General features: G+C 38.5%; 1 protein-coding gene across 2 annotated transcripts in view; it reads right to left on the reverse strand.

Moving 5' to 3' along the window:
• EPM2A (EPM2A glucan phosphatase, laforin) overlaps window positions 1-15,851 on the reverse strand; it is a 107,475-nt gene extending 91,624 nt beyond the window's left edge. The window contains exon 1 of one of the 2 annotated variants that reach the window (XM_003255839.4): window positions 15,193-15,851. In XM_003255839.4, coding sequence (XP_003255887.1) covers window positions 15,193-15,493 — 301 coding nt within the window. In that variant the 5' untranslated portion in view covers window positions 15,494-15,851. The remainder of the gene's footprint in view (window positions 1-15,192) is intronic. The other variant, XM_030809796.1, reaches the window with a different exon arrangement.
• Window positions 15,852-18,746: the final 2,895 nt, after the last annotated feature.

The following is an 18,746-nucleotide window of genomic DNA, read 5'->3' on the forward strand; positions in this document are numbered from 1 at the left end:
GTTTTATGTTTGACAGAAAAGAAAAAATATCAGTAGAGACTGCTTGAGGTAAGCATGCAGCAAGAGAGGTAATCCCTACCCACGTCCTCCAGGCCTCAAGAAAGAAGACCCTACCCCCACCCTGGAGTGGCCGCCCCACAGCTTCCTGCAGCCGCCATTCCCATCCTCCTCATAGCTGTGGCAGTCTTCTCACTCAGGATTCCTTCACCCCAAAATGCGTTCATGCAGCTCTCCCCACATCATCACCACACACCCAGGGAGCCCCACCACAAAAAGCTTAAACACCTGTGAAACCCTCCAACTTTGGCTCTTTCCTTGTCATTTTAATAAAATCAGCCTTTCTTCTGTCTCCCTCACATGGAGGATAAAGCCTGAGCACGCATTTCTTCTTGGATTCAGATCAGATTTTTAAAAACAGCTTTGTTGTTGTATTTATTCCCATAATTGCAATACAAAAATAAACGAGAGAAGATCCTATTTTTCATTAAATACCAAGTTCAAAATACTATCCCTACTATAAAGTCTTCCCAACCCCTTTCTCCCTCCTGAATTCCCACCCAGATGAACTTCTTCCACAACATTGCCTATAGGTTTCAGACTTCTGCTTTAGTCCTTACATGACAATAAACATTTTTTCCCCTCAACTAAAAATATCTCTTAACCTCAAGGGCTGTAAATTTTTCATCTTGGTATTCCAGTACCTATCACAATTCCAGGTGTATAACTGAGCTTCCAAGTTCTTCAATGAGTTGAAGTGAATCAAATACTGATTCTGATTTGTTAGGGTTTTAGTTTTCCTAATTGAAGGTGCAAAAGTAATAGAGATCTCTTCTCAGTGGTTAATACCAAAATAGCAATTTAAACAATACTAAAACTTGAGGTTTAATAAAGTTAACACATTTTTGTATTACCAGAATACCTAGAAGAGTTTTTAGTGTTTATGTTTCATTTGGATCATATCTCTCAACATTTCTCATCTCTAGTTAGATTGACTCACTAATGGATTCTAAGTACATCCCTCTAAGAGATAACAAAACTTCTTCAACCACAATAAAAAAACAACATTATCAAGATAAAATTTCAGATTCAAACTTCTAACCACATTAAGTAAAGACTGAAGTCTGTGCAAAAAAGCATACATAGCTCTGGAGTAAAGAACTTTTTAAATAAGTATTGCTTTTATGGGATACTTCTTCACTGTAGAGAAAACATGAGACATTTTCAAAACTAAGAAACACAAACCAATGACAAAATATTGTCAATATTTTTATATAAAAGTTTTACTTCCATTTACAAGCAATACTCATATACATTAAGTAAATTCTTCCTCATAATTATTCTGAATTAGTAAGTGTTAAAGCAACACTTTAAACCAATGTCTTTTTGTACAACATTCAGAATTACTTTTACCTCAGAAGTCCATGGATGAAATTAAGGAGAGTTCTAAATCAAAGATGATGGAACTAACAGTGTGACCCCCAAATATTGTTTTCCATGTGTGGGGTTCCAGATTGTTCCAGTTCTGGAATTGTACCAAATACGGATGGTATTTGGTACAAACAGATAGACTTTTGCTGACTCCAAACAATAGAGATGGTAATATTTTGGTATTTGGCAAAAGGCATGAATGTAAATGTTATGCTAACTTCTTCCAAACATACAGAGTTCATAAAATCTACAAATATAATGTTGAAAAATGTTGGTAATAGATCAAACCATGATAAAATTTCTCTTTGCTCATAGAAACAGTATTGAGCCTTTAGACTAAGGTTTAAAAGACAATAATTTTATAATAACCTGACCGGGTGCAGTGGCTCACATCTGTAATCCCATTACTTTGGGTTGCCTAGGTAGGTGGATCACTTGTGCTTCAGGAGATCGAGACCAGCCTGGGCAACATGGCAAAACCCCATTTCTACTAAAAAATACAAAAATTAGCTGGCCATGGTGAAACATGCCTGTGGTCTCAGCTACTCAGAAGGCTGACATGGGAGGATGGCCTGAGCCTGGGAGGCAGAGGCTGCAGTGAGCCAAGATCATGCCACTGTACTCCAGTCTGGGTGACAGAGCCAGACCCTGTCAAATAAAAAAGAGAAAAAAATCATTCCCTTAATTCTCTCAAGTTTTAGTTAGCTAAAATTCAGGATGAAACGCTACATTCATGTGGCATTACAATTTACCATTTAAAAACATAAAGATCACGGAATTGAAACTGTTGGGCTTCTCACTCCCGTATGTACTGGCGGCACTACAGGCCTGAGCTATCTGGACTTTGCCCAGGATGCCAGCATCAGAGCAAAAAACTTAGAAGATATTCCAGATAATGAAACTCAAATTGGTGGTGGTGTTGGAAAAAATAAAACATTTTAATGAGCTTACTGGAACAGAAGTCCTAGGACCAACAATGGCACTGAGACTTCTCACACCTGATGGAGGCCCAGCCAGTCAATCTTGACCTGTCAGCCTTACCATAGCTCTTTCAGAAAAAGGTGCTGCAGTCTCCTAAGACAGCTCTTATCTCATTGAACTATCTGTTTAGTGGCTTTCTGCAAGCACAATTCATTCTCACGTCTCAAACACATGAGCATTCACTCTCATTCATTCACAATTCACTCTCACATCTCAAACACATTCACTCTCACAACTCAAACACATGAGCATTATTTTTACACAAATAAAAAATCTCTATCAGATGCCTATTATTTCTCTAGACATCATAAAATATGTTATACTGGTTTAAGCTTACACTTTATTCCAACTATTATTTTGTTTCTGGTAGGTCACCAAAGAACACTTCATAACACTGTAGCTGCTTTACTACCTTTTGGGGGGAAAAATTCATAACTTTTGTCTCTTCTCACCTGTGAGCGTGCAACACTACTTTCTTTAATTTGCCCTAATATTAGAACCTCCATTCTGCTTCTATGGAACATGAACAAATCATCTAAAAGTAACAAATAATATCATTTCAGCTCTCATTAACCCTGGCAAATGATGGAAGATCAGATATGGGGGGAGATAGAATGAGAAACTGTAGCAATTTATACACCTGGATTATTTTAGTCTGGCACAATTTTATTTTGGATTTGTATAAGACTGTGGTTTGATCCAAGAGTAAGGGAAAAGGCTTTTCATCTGGATTTGAATGTATTTCTTGATAATGTTCTCAAAAACTCTGAATCATTTTGGCTGAAACAACACATTAAATAAATATTCTTTTGGAAAAGAAGGATGGGAGAATTAAGAGAAATGTCAAGGAAAAGGACCAGTTGGAATAAACACAGTCTCTACTCACCTCCCAGTTTTGTTGGCATTTTCTCTCAATTCTCTTCTTACTGATAATACAAAGATACTGCACATCCTACACAAACACAAAGAATTTCTCCCTATGAAGTTCTAGAGCTCAGAGTTTATATATGGGATATTAAAATTTACTTGTCAAATTTCCATGCCCTGCCTAGTAGAGGTGATGTGGTATGGAAGGGAATACTAAATCATAACACCTGACATGTTAGAATAATTTGGTGAATGAAATATTAGAAAAGATTTACTCTGTTATGGGTTGAGCTGTGTTCCCCAAAATTCATATAAAAGTCCTAACTCCTAAATCCTCAGAATGTGATCTTATTTGAAGATAGGGTGTTTACAGTGGTAATAAAGTTAAAATGAGGTAATCAGGGGTGGCCCCAATCCAATATGATTAGTGCCTTTGTAAGAAGAAATTTGGGCACAGAGACACAAAAAGAGAAGATGATGTTAAGAGGCAGGGAGAAGATAGCCATCTATAAACCAAAGAAAGAGGCCTGTAACAGATAATTACCTCACAGCTTTCATAAGAAACCAACTCTGACAGCATCTTCATTTTGGGCCTTTAGGCTTCAGATCTGTGGAACCATAAATTTCTGTTATTTAAACCACCCAGAGTGCGGTACTTGATTATGGCTGCCTTCGCAAACAAATGTGTTATTTTAAAGACATAAAATTTCATGTTGATTTGTTTAATCTTCTTAAATTATAATAGATTATTTAAGGATTCAAAATTTTTATGTCAAATATGCTCTAACATAAACGTTGTAGCACAAAAGGTAATATGAAATGAAGCTAAATTATAGTTTGTGCAGGACAAATGAAAGAGTGGATTAAAAAATAGTGATAATTTGAAGGCTGAATTTATGGCCATTAAAATCTAAGAATATAAAACCTCATCCAGAGTATCATTGAGTGGGGACATGTCAATCTAATGGCACATTCTAATAAGAGTTAAGGATTTTCAGCATGAAGGGAGTTCCAAAACAAATCATCTAATTCTAATTTCACAAGAAAGATATAGTTTAGACTATATACATATACATACACACAGAACACAAAAATACACAAGTATACAAAAACATTAGAAATAAGTTAAATAACAAAATCAAGACTTATTATTTTGCAAAAAATTTAAGAATATGCTGGACAAATATCTGCCTGCAAAATTTTAAAAAATCAGTAGAGATTTCTGTTCCTGCCTACAAAAAGAACAACTAGAAAAATGGCAAAATTCATAAAGTAATTGTTTTTGAATGTTGAATAAAGGGCAGTACAGGACTATAATCCCTAAGAGAAGAAAACAAACAAGACGAATGATATAAATGCCATGGATTTCTGACTTCAGGGCATTTCCAAACCATGACATAGGGATGCGGGGCTTTCTCTCACATTTGGGGAGAACAAAGTGAGAGTTAAATACCAGAGATGAGAAAGCTATGCAGACAAAGAAGTCCATAAATCTGCATAAAAGTTTCCTAGATTCTTTGGCTGCATGTCAATCTGTGGATGCATAAGGTAAACTTTGACAGAGTTATACAAAGAACAAATGGCAAGAAAAGAAAAATTTCTGAAAATTGTAAGCCAGACAACTTGCAGAGCTTACACAGAACTGGGAAACATTTTAGTCTCCACCAGACAGAGTGAGGAAATCTTGGGGCACTGAATACCTGAGGCATTCAGTAAAGAACCCAGAGTTCACTGCTTAATAGTGGGGCTGCACTAACCTTCCTAGAGACCTGCCTTTGTAAACCTCAAGAGGAACCTCACATAGAACAAGCTAATCCATGAGTAACTTAACTGTCAGAAACTAATCCAAACTCTATGAAACAATGTAAATTACAATGGGCAGCATGCAAACAAAAATCAATAGTTACAAAAGTTAATTTATTTCCTAGATATCAGCAAAGAACAACTGAAATTTAATTGTTTAAGAAAAACTAAATATACTATTTAAAATAGCACACCAAAAACCCTTATGTACAAATCTAACAAAACTGGAGAAATATTCTATGTTCATAAGTTGGAAAACTCAATATTGTTAAGATGTCAGTTCTTCTGAACTCGATCTATAGCTTCAACACAAAATCACAAAAAGCTATTTTGTACAAGTCAACAACTGAATCTAAAAAGTATTTGGAAAAGCAAATGGCCAAGAAGAGCCAACACAATTTTGAAGAACAAGAACAAAGTTGGAAGATTCACACTACACTATTTCAAGATTAGTATAAACCTACAGTAATGAACAGAGTGTGATACTGATTTCAAAAAAACCAGACATATAGAACTGAATAGAGAGCACAGAAATGGACATAGGCAAATAAAGTCAGGTGGTTTCTAATAAAGACAACTTAAAAAATAATGGACAGTATTTTCAACAAATGGTGCTGGAACAAGTGGATGTCCATATGGGGAGCAAAAAGAACCTAGCCACAGACCTTATATAAAACATAAAAATTAACAGAAAATGGCTTACAAATATATATATATGTAAAAACTTCCAAAAATAACATACAAGAAAAACTAGATGACCTTGGATTTGGAGAAGAGTTTTTTTATTCAATACGAAAAGCATAATCCATGAAAGAAAAAAAAAGTTGTTGGACTTTATTAATAGTTTTGTTATGCAATGGACACTGCTACAATAAAAAATAAGTCACACACTGAGAGAAAATATTTGCAAATCACCCATCTCTCAAAGACTTGTATCCAAAATATACACAGAACTCTTAAAAATCATGAATTTAAAAATGAAAAGATCTGAACAGACACCCAAAGAATATATATAGATGGCAAATAAGTATATAAAACAATGCTCAATATCATTTATTACAGAATTGCACATCTAAACAATGAGATACCACTATGCACCTATTAGAGTAGTTAAAATCCAAAACACTAACAACATCGACGCTGATGAAAATGTGTAACAGGAACCCTCATTCTATGCCAGTGGAAATGAAAAATACTAGGCCACTCTAAAAGATGGTTTGGCAGTTTCTTACAATGCTGAGCAGTCTTATCACATGATTCAGCAAACCCACTCCTAGATATCTACCCACTGATATAAAAATTCATACCTACACAAAAATCTGCACACCAGTGTTTATTCATAATCACCCAAACCTGGAAGCAATCAAGATGTCTTTCAATAGGCAAATAAATAAAATGTGGAACATACATATAATGGAATATCATTCAGCAATAAAAAGAAATTACAGCTACAGGAAAAAACATAGATAGATATTAAATATATTGTTAAGTGACAGAAGCCAGTCTGAAAAGGCTACACACTGTATGATTCTAATTACTTGACATTGTGGAAAGGCAAAACTATGGAGATGATAAACAGATCAGTGGTTGCCAACAGTTTGAGGAGTGGGAAGGGTTGAATAGACAAAAGACAGAGGAGTTTCTAGGGAGGTGAAACTAGTCTAAATGAGACTATCATAATGAATACATGACACTGTGCATTATCAAAATCCACAGAACTTTATATTACAAAGAATATATTTCCCATATATATACATAATTAATATAAACATGTATTTCTTTGTTTTGCCAGCTAAGAAGGCCTACAAGCAACAATATCCCAGAAGGAAGAGGCACACTCACTGCCCAGATCTTGATTTCTAATACCATTCTACAATGAAATCAAACAGAGCTCCTTGGAGAAATGTCTAATTTTAGCGTGGAGGAAGGAAACATAAAAGATGATCTCAGAGCACCTTGTAGTGCCACAAAGTAAGGAAGTGCTCAAAAACAAACTAAAAATCACACACACAAAGATCGGGGGATGTCAAAGAGACACAGAAGAGAAATCACTGAAAGAATTCTCAATGGCCAAACCTGAAATAAACTGAACAAGAAAATAAAGTAGTAAAATATTTAAACCAAAGTATAAAATAATATCCGTGAATTCACATATATATAAATAATTGAATAGGTAAATAAATGAGGGAGAAGAGACAAATCCTCCATATAAATACATTGCAGAAAATTAATGTAGATATTCTGCCCTCAAGCAGGCAGAACATAACTTCTCACTTTTTAAATGTGAGCAGTGCACAGTGACTTCTTCTGAAAGACTACAGTATGGAAATGTGGGGAAAACACAACTTTTACAGCAGAGAAAACTAACAAATATGACTTCAACTACATGATCAAAGTCATCACAAACGGTAGTAAGTCATGTTAATAGTATAGATCCTTGATATGATGTAATAAGGAAGACACTTTACTTCGATGGTCTTCCCAAAAACCCATAATCCAAGTCTAATGATGAGAAAAAAACACCAGAAAAATCCCAATTGAGCAACTTTCTGCAAAATACCTGATGAATACTATTCAGAACTTTACAGGTCATTGCAGAAATACATAAAGTCTGAGAAACTATCACAGCCATAAATAATAAATGTAATGTGGTCACATAGATAAGGTATTGGAAGAGAAAAAGTATGTTAAGTAAAAATAATGAAATCTGGATCCCAGTTAATAATCATGTATCAGTACTGGTTCCTTAATTCTCACAAGTGTCATACTAATATAAAATATTAACAACAGAGGAAACTGGTTAAGGAGTATATAAGAACTCTCTGTACTGTCTTTGCAACTTTTCTGTAAATCTAAAATTATTCTAAACAGTTTATTCTTAAAAATACATGTAATATAATTTATCATACCTTAAAATAATTCACAAATAAAGCTCAGCTATGGTTACTCAAAAAGTCATGGAAAGAAGTAGTCAAATACTATCAATAACTGTTAGAAAAATTAGTCAATAGAAACCACACCCAAATATGACATATATAAGGAAACAAGAAGATAAAGACTCTGGCTATATCTTCAACATGGTCACAAATTTAAAGAAAAACATAAGCTAAATGAGAACAAAAGAAAAAGATGCACAAGAATACTGAATGGAACTTCTAGAGATGAGAAATACAGTATCTGAAAATAAAATTTCACTGGATGGGATTCACAGATTAGACCTAGAAGAAAGCCTCAATCTTCTTATTTATATAACAGAGAAATGTATATCTGCCTTGCACTGTTGTTGTGAGGACAAAGGGTAATTTAATTGAAAGCACCTAAGAAGTAATTAGCCCATGATAAAGAAAAAAAAAAACCTCCATCTCTTTCTGTTCTGTGCTCTATTCATCCAACCAATATTTATTGAGCAGCTACTATGTATCAACTACAATTGCAGGATATAAAAGAATGAATAAAATACACATAGTCCCTACACTCATAGAGTTCACAATCTGGTAGAAGACAAAAACCAATAAATACACAAATAAATGTTGTACATGATATCTTTTGTTTTAAACTGTAGCATGCATTGTTAGCTGCCTACCTAAAATCTACTCTACTCATTCTTCTTAGTAATCAATACCCTAATTTTTTTTCAGGGAAGGAATGTGCTGGCCTAAATAAAGCACTTTCCCAGTGATATGGTTTGATTTTTGTCCCCACCCAAATCTCACGTCTGAACAGTAATCCCCAATGTTGAAGGAGGGTCCTGGTGAAATACGATTGAATCACAGGGGCAGACTTCCTCCTTGCTGTTCTTGTGAAAGTGAGTTCTCATGAGATCTGGTTGTTTAAAAGTGTGTAGCACTTCCCCCTTCTCTCTATTCCTCCTGCTCCAGCCATGTAGGACGTGCCTGCTTCCCCTTTGCCTTCTGCCATGTTTGTAAGTTTCCTGGACCTCCCAAGCCATGTTTCCTGTACAGCCTGGAGAATCATGAGCCAATTAAACTTCTTTCCTTTATAAATCACTCAGTCTTAGGTCATTCTTTATAGTAATGCAAGAACTGACTAATACAGAAAATTGGTTCTGGGAAGAGGTGCATTACCATAAAGATACCTGAAAATGTGGAAGCAGCTTTAGAACTGGGTGTTGGGCAGAGGTTGGGACAGTTTGGAGGACTCAGAGGAAGCAGGAGGATGAAGGAAAGTTTGGAACTTCCTGGAGACTTGTTGAATGGTTATGACCAAAATGCTGATACTGATATGGACAGTGAAGTCCAGGCTGAGGTGGTCTCAGATGGAGATAAGGAACTTACTGGAAACTAGAGTAGTCACTAATGTTGTGCTTTAGCAAACAGACTGGCAGCATTGTGCTCCTGCTCTAGAGATTTGTGGAAATCTGAACTTGAGAAAGATGATTTAGGGTATCTGGTGGAAGAAATTTCTAAGCAGCAAAGCATTCAAGACATGGTCTGGCTGCTTCTAACAGCATATGCTCATATTTATGAGCAAAGAGATGATCTGAAACTGGAACTTGTACTTAAAAGGGAAGCAGAGCATAAAAGCTTGGAAAATTTGCAGCCTTGCCATGTGGTAGAAAAGAAAAACCCATTTTTAGGGAGGAATTCAGTTGTAGAAATTTGCATAAGTAAAGAAGAGTTGTATATTAATAGCTAACACAATGTAGAAAAGGCCTGGAAGGCATTTCAGAGACCTCCATAGCAGCCCCTCTCACTACAAGCCTGGAGGCCTAGGAGGGAAAAATAGTTTCATAGGCCCACAGCCTCATTACCCTGTACAACCTCAGGACACTGCTCCCTGAATCCCAGCTTCTCCACCTCCAGCCTTGGTTAAAAGGGTCTCAGATACGTCTCAGTCCACTGCTCCAGAGGGTGCACGCCATAATCCTTGGAAGATTCTATGTAATGTTAAGCCAGCTAGTGCACAGAGGGCAAGAGTTTAGGCTTGGGAGTCTCCACCTAGATTTCAGAGGATATTTGGAAACACCTAGATATCCAGGCAGAAGTCTGCTGCAGCAGCAGAGCCCTCAGTGAGAACGTCTACTAAGGCAGTGCACAGGGGAAATGTTGAGTTGGAGCCCCCAAACAGAGTTCCCACTGGGGCACTGCCTACTGGAGCTATGAAAAGAAGGCCACTGCTGTCTAGACACCACAATGGTAGGTTCATCAACAGCTTGCACCGTGGGCCTGGAAAAGCCACAGGCACTCAATACCAGCTCATGAAAGCAGCCATGAGGGCTGTACCCTGCAAAGCCACAGGGGCAGAGATGCCCACGGCCTTGAAAGCCCACCCCTCACATCAATGTTACCTGGGTGTGAGACATGGAGTCAAAAGAGATTATTTTGGAACTTTAAGATTTTATGGCTGCTCTGCTGGGTTTTGGACTTGCGTGGGGCCTCTAACCCTTTTGTTTTGACTAATGTCTCCCTTTTGGAATGGGAGTACTTAGCCAATGTCTGTAGCCCCATTGTATCTTGGAAGTAATTAAGTGGTTTTGATTTTACAGGCTCCCAGCCAAAAGGGACTTGCTTTGTCTCAGATGAGACTTTGGGCTGTGAACTTCTGAGTTAATGCTGAAATAAGCTGAGACTTTGGGGGGCTGTTGAGAAGAAAAGATTGTATTTTACAGTGTGAGAAGGACAAGAGATTTGGGAGGGGCCGGAGGTGGAATGATATGGTTTAGATTTGTGTCCCTGCCCAAATTTCATGTCTGAATTATAATTCCTAATGTTGAAGGAAGGGCCTGGTGGAAGGTGATTAAATCATGGGGGTGGACTTCCCCTTTGCTATTTTCATGATGATAGTGAGTAGGTTCTCATGGGATCTAGTTGTTTAAAAGCGTGTAGCACTTCCCCCTCTTTCTCTCTTCCTCCTGCTCCAGCCATGCACATCGTCCCTGCTTCCCCTTCATCTTCTACCATACTTGTTAAGTTTCCTGAGGCCTCCCCAGCCATGTTTCCTGTACAGCTTGCAAAACCATGAGCCAATTAAACCTCTTCTCATTATAAATTACCCAATCTCAGGTACTTCTTTATAGCAATGCAAGAACTGACTAATACACCCAGTCTCGTCTGCAGCAGAGGTAGTCAAACACAATAGTTCTGGCCAATTCTAAACATAAAACAAAGTGGGAGTGTGGAGGTATTCTGGTGAAGTTTTTGCTTCCTAGATTACAGGGAATACCCAAGGATGACTCTTCCACTCTTCCTTCTCCCTTATTCCACTAAATGCACATGTGATGAACAGAGCTGCTGCAGCCATCTTGTTGCCTTAAGGGAAAAGCCAAGAGAATACAGTGTGACACTGCACGTGACATCCAATTTAGGCATATAGTCCTGAGCTTCTTGTGGGAAAGCCTAGCTTGATAGAGTCAATTATCTTGAGAAAATAAAGCCAAGACCTGAGAAAAGCAAATCTGAGAACGAGAGAGTGAGAGCTAGAAAGCAAGTGAGGAGAGAGAGGCTGTACTCCATGCTTCTTTCAGTTTGGTTACATGAATTGATTTTTTAAAATTATTTTTAGACTGGTTCACATTCAGTTTCTATTACTTGCAATTAAAGAGTCCAATCCAGAATAATTAATGTGACTTTTAGACTGTAATAAGTGATACAAGAAAAAGGAACAGATGTTATGAGAAAGAATCAGAAGGTAGTTAGGGAAGCCTTCTAGAAAAGCAACATGAAAGAGGAAACCTAACAAATAAACACATGTCAGCCTGCAGAGGAGTTGAAAGAAAGTTTTCCCACCTGCCTCCTTCAACCCCTTCCCATCACCAACATGGAATAAGCATGCTCTAAACACAGTAGGGAAAGGGTTTCCTGGAAAGGACCCTAGTGTGGGTGTAGGAGCTGGAGACTGGGTGAAACAAATCTTGTGATGTCTACAGACCCACCCAACAGACCTAGAGGTAAAGAAAAAGGAAACTCCATTCAACAATAAAATATACTAAATTATCCCACCTCATGATAAAGTTCTTTTTACTTTGCCAATGATAACGATTTTAAGCCTACTGGCTCCCCAGCCACACACCCTGAGCAGAATTTTGTCCTTCACAAAATCTGCCAAATTACACAGTATTCCATGAGTGTTCTCCCATTTAGAGGAGGTTTTCAATAAACATAACTTCAACAGAAAACCAGCACAGCTACCCCTACTGATCAGCATATCCTTCATTCATAAAAATGAATGGATATCCAAGGACAACCAGATACTGGAGAAAAATCAATAGAATAAAAAAGCCATCATGAAAAAACAATTGACTACAGAGCACATGTATGTTTATAGCAGCAAAAGTCACAATTGCAAAGATATGGAACCAACCTAAGTGCCCAATGACTAATGAGAACACAGGAACAGAAAACCAAATGCCGCATGTTCTCACTCATAAGTGGGAGCTGAACATAGAGAACATACGGACACAGAGAGGGGAACATCACACACCAGGGCCTGTTGGTGGATGGGGGTTGAGGGGAGGGAACTTAGAGGATGGGTCAACAGGTGCAGCAAACCACCATGGCACACGTATAATACTTATGTAACAAAACTGCACGTTCTGCACATGTATGTCATTTTTAGAAGAAATTTTTTTAATGAACAACAAAAAAAGAGAATTTTTCCTTGCAGTGGTACAGTTTTCATGTAACAAAATTTTTTATTTCCTTGTTTATGAGTCTAATTGCACTACGTGGTTTCCTAATAATCACAGGAAAAAAATAATAACTAGCCCTTATTTAACATTTACCATATGTCCTCTTCTAAGTTCTTAATATATATCCTATTCTACAAAATACAGTTCATTTATTAGGCAGCTTGGTCCTTTCATTGTGAGCTGAGGTGACACGCCTCAAATCCCACACTGGTTGGTGAGCCCAGGCAATCTGGCTCCAGAATCCTTGCATTAAACACTTGGCTACCCTGCTTCTCATAAAGCTCTCTGTTAATTTACGATGCTTAGAATCAGTCTATTTACCTTAAACAAGAAGGCACTGTAACAATTAGAAAACAGAATATAAATCATATAAAACTTGATAATGTAGAAGTCATAATAAACCAAAGTGAGGAGACAGGAAGAAATGTGTAATATTTTTCTTATCCTCTCTTATAGGAGTAACTTCCTAGAAAGTTAACAGTCAACTTTTAATACAAAACTGAAAATAATTCCTGCTTGGATGGTAAAGAAAGATATTTATCAAAAAACTGAAAATAATAGTAAAAAAAAATCAACAGGGAAGACAGAGTGAACTTGAGGTAAATTCCTCATATTTCATAACAGGTGTGATGGTTAATTTTATGGGCATCCAGTAGGTGTCAATATTTATTGCCTAATTTTAATTTTTAAAATTATATATAACTTATATGGTAACTATTAGAAAAATTAAAAACAAAAGTTTGTGATACCTTAAGAAATAGCAACATAAGCAAACTATTAACAGCATAGGAAGGACTATCAGAAAAGCTAAAGAAAAGAACTAGGGAAAGGGAAGATCTTTGTTTCACACCATTTGCATTTTTATTACAATTATCAGATGTTATTTTATTTTAAAAAATAATTCTACAATACTATGAATAATAATAATATCCTGTAAAGAAAGGATAAACTGAAGAGGGTATCCTTCAGTTCTGTCATGGTAAAACAACAGACCAATAAATGCTACCAGACCATAAGCCCAGTGAGGTACAAAAAGAGAACAAGGATAATATATAAATACATTCCACTCTAATCTTCTTTACCGATTCTTTGTTTCTACATCATTACAGGCTAAATGGCCCATTTTTTTTTTCATATAAACTTCTAAAGAGACATTCAATTCATTGACTTCAACTATTGAGTCACACCCACTCCAGTCTACAACCTTGCACATTTCCTTTAAAGAAAGGGGCTGTCTCAATTCAGACACTGTTGGCGGGAGCCGCCATTAGTTATCACCCTTTTAGGGCATAATTTAGCAGTCTTTAATGAAGTGTTAAAAAAAAATGACTGCATTTTGACCTAATAATTTCACTTCTTTGAATCCACTCTGCAGAAACACTCCGGAATGTTCAAAGACACCTGTAAAAGGAAATTTCAATTAAGCTACTACTGTTTACGACAGAGGAAAACTGAAAAGAACCTAAAAGCACATTGGTAGACGCAGAATAATTTGTTGCCATTTAAAATATATATCTACATGTAAAATATGTATCTACATGTAGTGACAGTGAAAGATGTCCCTAACATATTGTTAGGCAAGAAAAGCAAAAATTCAGAATTACTATACAATTTTTGTTAAAAAAAGTGTGCATATATCACATACATAAATGTGTACAAGCAGTGTGCTTAAGATGTGTGGAGCAAACACTGTAAGTTTTCACTATGTACATTTCTTTATTATTATTTTACAACCAGCATGTATTGTTTTAGTATTTTAAGAAATCAGGTCATGTCTCAATTGTCATATATCTGGGATTAAAAAAGAAAAAAAAATCCAAAAAGAGAAATATTCAACGTCTTTCCATTAGTTCATTCTCAATACCTAAGAAAAAAATCTAAGTAGCACGTTGCCGTCTAGGATTAGCGAAAACGCTAGTTTCGTTGGTTGGATCGTTTGGGGGTTTTTTTAGTGAATTAGAGCAGGAAAATGAGGACACAAAACCCAACTAAGGCGGAGTTGGGCTATTGAAGCCATCAGCCGCGCGCGGCTGGGCAGCCAAGGGACCCGCGAAGGGGGTACTCGGAGGGCGAAGAGCACTAGGTGGGCGAAGGGGGCCCCGGGCGGGAGACGAAGGGCACGGGCCCGTGACGCAGGCGCGGTTGGAAAGAAGCTGAGGACTGGGTGTACGGAAACCAGGTCGGAGGGGCAGGCAACCGAGTGAGCGGGAAGGCGGCCAGGAGCGCTGTACGGGTCTAAGGAACCAGTAGGAAGCCGGAGGCGCGGCTGGCGGCGACAGCGTGGCCGGCAAAGCAGGGTCAGCCCAGGTCGCCCGGGGAGTGCGCAGGGACGCGGGCAAAAAGCCCGGGACGCGCGCCGCCGGGGCCTGCGGGGCCTGCGGGGCCTGCCCGAGGCCCACGCCCCGGTTGGGGGTGTGGGCCGGAGATCCCGCTCTGCGCAGGGGGAAGGCGTCTGCTGGCAATACCTTCCCAGGAGAGCTCTCCTCCCGGCTCCCGCTTCAGGAACTTGTACCAGAACGTGTCCACGCGGCCCGGCTCCGCCCCGTCCTGCGCCGCCTCCTCAGCCGCCAGCTCCACCTCTCCGAGCCACAGGCCCGGCTCCTGCAGCGCCAGCGCCCCGGCGCCCGCCGCGGTGCCGGCTGGCCTCAGGCGTACGGCACCGCGCGGCTCCCAACACCCCAGCTCGGGGCGCGACCCCACCACCAGCAGCTCCGGCCGGGCGCCGGCCACGGCTGGCGGCACCACCACCCCGAAGCGGAAGCGCATGGCGGGCGGCGGCGGCGCGAATCCACTGGCACTGAGTTCCCGCGGCCGGCAGGCGCAGCCCGAGCGCGAGGCGGCCGCGGCGATTGGGCGGCGGTGCGGGAGCCCCGGGCACCGGGGAGAACACGTGCCGTTCTGCGCCTTCTTTGGGATGCATCACGCGGCTCCCGAGCCCAGGCCTCGTCCAGGCCGGCGGGAAGGGGGTCAGCGGAGCCGCCAGCCGCCTCTTTGTGCCCCGCAGCCCCGCGGGCGGCTGATTTCTACCTGTGGGCGCTGGGGACACGCGAGCGGAAGAAATGGAAGAGAAAACGGGGTTCGGGGAGGGAGGAAAACTTCTAAGCCAGGCGATCGTACAGTCCTCTCTCCAAGAGACTGGAAATTAACTTTGAGGATCGTAAGGAAGGGAATGACCTCTAGACAGCCGCCTTCTAATTGTGAAACGGGGGAAGATCTTGGACCCGGTCTCTGGAGCGCTCCCTATCTTAACCAGGTCACTTAACTCTAGCAGGTCTCCGGTTCTTTGTCTGTAAAATGAGGGTGTAAAATAGTGATCTTTCTAGACCCTACCAGCTCTAAAGGATCTCTGATTGGTGGAGATCACCCAAGACCCGGAGCTGATGCAAAACATTACATACCATTCCCTTGTCTGAAAAGCCACATCACTTTCTTTTTTCAAAAACTATATTTTTAGTATGTGTAAATTTGGAGTAAATACTTTCAAGTCCTTTTCAAGGTCAAAACAAAAACTAATTCTGTGACTATATATGTATGCTTTTTTTTTGAGACAGAGTCTCGCTCTGTCCAAATGTATCCATTTTTTAATGGAGTAAATTTAAAAAAAAGGTTTAAAATTTACTTTCAGTAAAAGTCAGCACTATTTTTTCAACTTAAAACCTTTTTGGGTTTTAAGTTGAAACAGGTTTTTTAGCTGTCTGGCCCAAATCCAAAATACGTGTATCTTGGTGGGAACTTCAATTTGTCACTGCCATAAGACAAACGAATGTCCTGATACTTTTTGATTCTTTAACAAAATTATCCTTGTATTCTTAGGTTTATATATTCACTAACATTTAACATAACACAAATCTGTTATGTGACTTAAAGACACACAAAGGCATTTTTACCAGTATTTGGAAGTTTGTGAATAGTAAAGGGGAACGGGCCAAAATTTCATGTGTTGAGAATATATCATAAGTAAAACAAAGTGCAAAAATGTAAACTACACAAACTCAATCTCTTATTTAACAATTAGAAAACTAATAATACATTTTACTCTTGAATATTGATATTCCACTCGAAGTTTGGTTGGTTGCTAAGCTTAAGGATAAACACTATGAAAAATGTGAAGACAGAAGGGCTGGCCAAACACAGCTGATTCGGCAGCAAATCAGACATAAAATCACAGTGGCATGTGAGTCGGTTTATTCAAATTGCTGTTAAAAGATATTCTTAGAGTAAGTTTAGGAAAATAAGAGTCATTTGGCGATGCAGAGAGGATTTTGTCTAAAGTGGAATCCAGACTCCAGTGAAAGTTCTCATTGCTTCAGGACCCGGGAGCTAATAGCTCCGGACTTTCTTGTGCTCCACTGTGCTGCCTATGTTGTGTGCTTCCCAAATGGCATTATTCCCACCGGCTCTTCCAGAGTGAGTTCTGCCCATTCTGTAGATGAAACAGTAGCAGAAAAATTAAACAATATCTTTGTTCAACGGACATCGTTTCCTTTACTCCTCTCTCATCATAAAGAGGTTGAAATAATTTTAACCATTGGAAGAAGTAACCCTCTTAAGCCCCTAAACAAAATATGTAATAGCTTATTTTATGGCAAGGATTTAAATAAGGTGTAAATTGGATAGCTGCACTGTGTAGTAAGTAAAATGCAACTGGAAAGGAGAACAAGACCAAAATAGGGCTTAAGGGACATATGTCAAGGCCTTGATCATATTTTGACGGTCAATCATTTGGATGTATAAGTATTAACCATGATAATATCCATTGAGCCTATATGGGCCAGGCACATGGTTTTTGTACTTGTATTATCTTAAGTCTCTCACCAATCCTATAAGGTAACTACAATTGTTACCCCGATTTTTAGATGTGAGGATACTGCAGCACAAAAGGGTCCAATGAACAGCCCGCAGCAAGGAAGGGGCAGAGCCAGGGGCTAAAAGGCATGCATTCAGCTTATAGATACAGATACAGATATAAATTCTGATAAGGAGAATCTGTTGCAGAATGCATCTAAATTCTAGCATATTTAAATGTTATTCTCTGTCAGCTCTTAATTTAAAAAAATTAAATTCCTGTCATTATTTCTTGTAACTAACTTCATCCTTAGAAATTAAAGAACAAATGAATCATGAGTGGCAGTCTAAACGGATCAATGACTCTGTAAAGACACATATATCCTAGCATTTGGAGAGGATTTAGCCGCAGGTTCTTGGAAATTATAATTTTTATGACTTTTTATACCTATGTGTTGGCAATGGAAACAGATTTAAGAAGCCAAGGTGAAGAATTTTACCAGTTTTTAAATTGTGTTAGTTTTAGATCTTTTTTCTTGTCGGGTCCTCCATATGAGATTTCTTTTTACATTTCGAAGAATCATGGTATTTATTAAAAGGGTTTGTTTATGAAATCCATTTGAGGTCAGATTCTTGATGCTATGGGTACAAGCTAAATTTAGAGCAAGAATCAGTCCAGTAGAGTAACATAATTCTGATAATAATTTTTAAGAGACCAAACCGATTTGTTGTCACTGAATTTCATTTTTATAATGCTATCTTATATATAACTATAAACTTTCCTGAGGAATGGGTGATAAATTCAAATGTAGAGTTTCAAGATCCAATTCAAATGTAAATTCTTTTGAAGCCCCTTCAGGGAAAGCTATTAGTTCGATCTTGGGAGATTTATGCTTTCTGAAGCAATTTTTCACTAGTCGGTGAGTTATCATAAATCTTTCCTTGTAGTATTGTGTATGTATATACACATTCACTGATGTAAACCATATTTTATCCACATAGTTCAGGGACTGTTATAAGTATTAGTTTATTACTCAACAACACATATCTAAAAGTTAAATGTGTCGTATATACTATGCAATTTTGTAGCATTAAAAAAAAAACCCTTTCAGAGAAAGTTTGAATACAGCTTAAAAACTTTTGCGTGTTACAGCTAACTTTTTTCTGGATTGAAAAAGTATGGCTTAGGCTACCTCATAAGTTGGGGTTCCCATGGGTTAGAAACCCCTTTGGG

The sequence above is a fragment of the Nomascus leucogenys genome, chromosome 3 (genome assembly GCF_006542625.1).
Source record: "Nomascus leucogenys isolate Asia chromosome 3, Asia_NLE_v1, whole genome shotgun sequence".
Lineage (NCBI taxonomy): Eukaryota > Metazoa > Chordata > Mammalia > Primates > Hylobatidae > Nomascus > Nomascus leucogenys.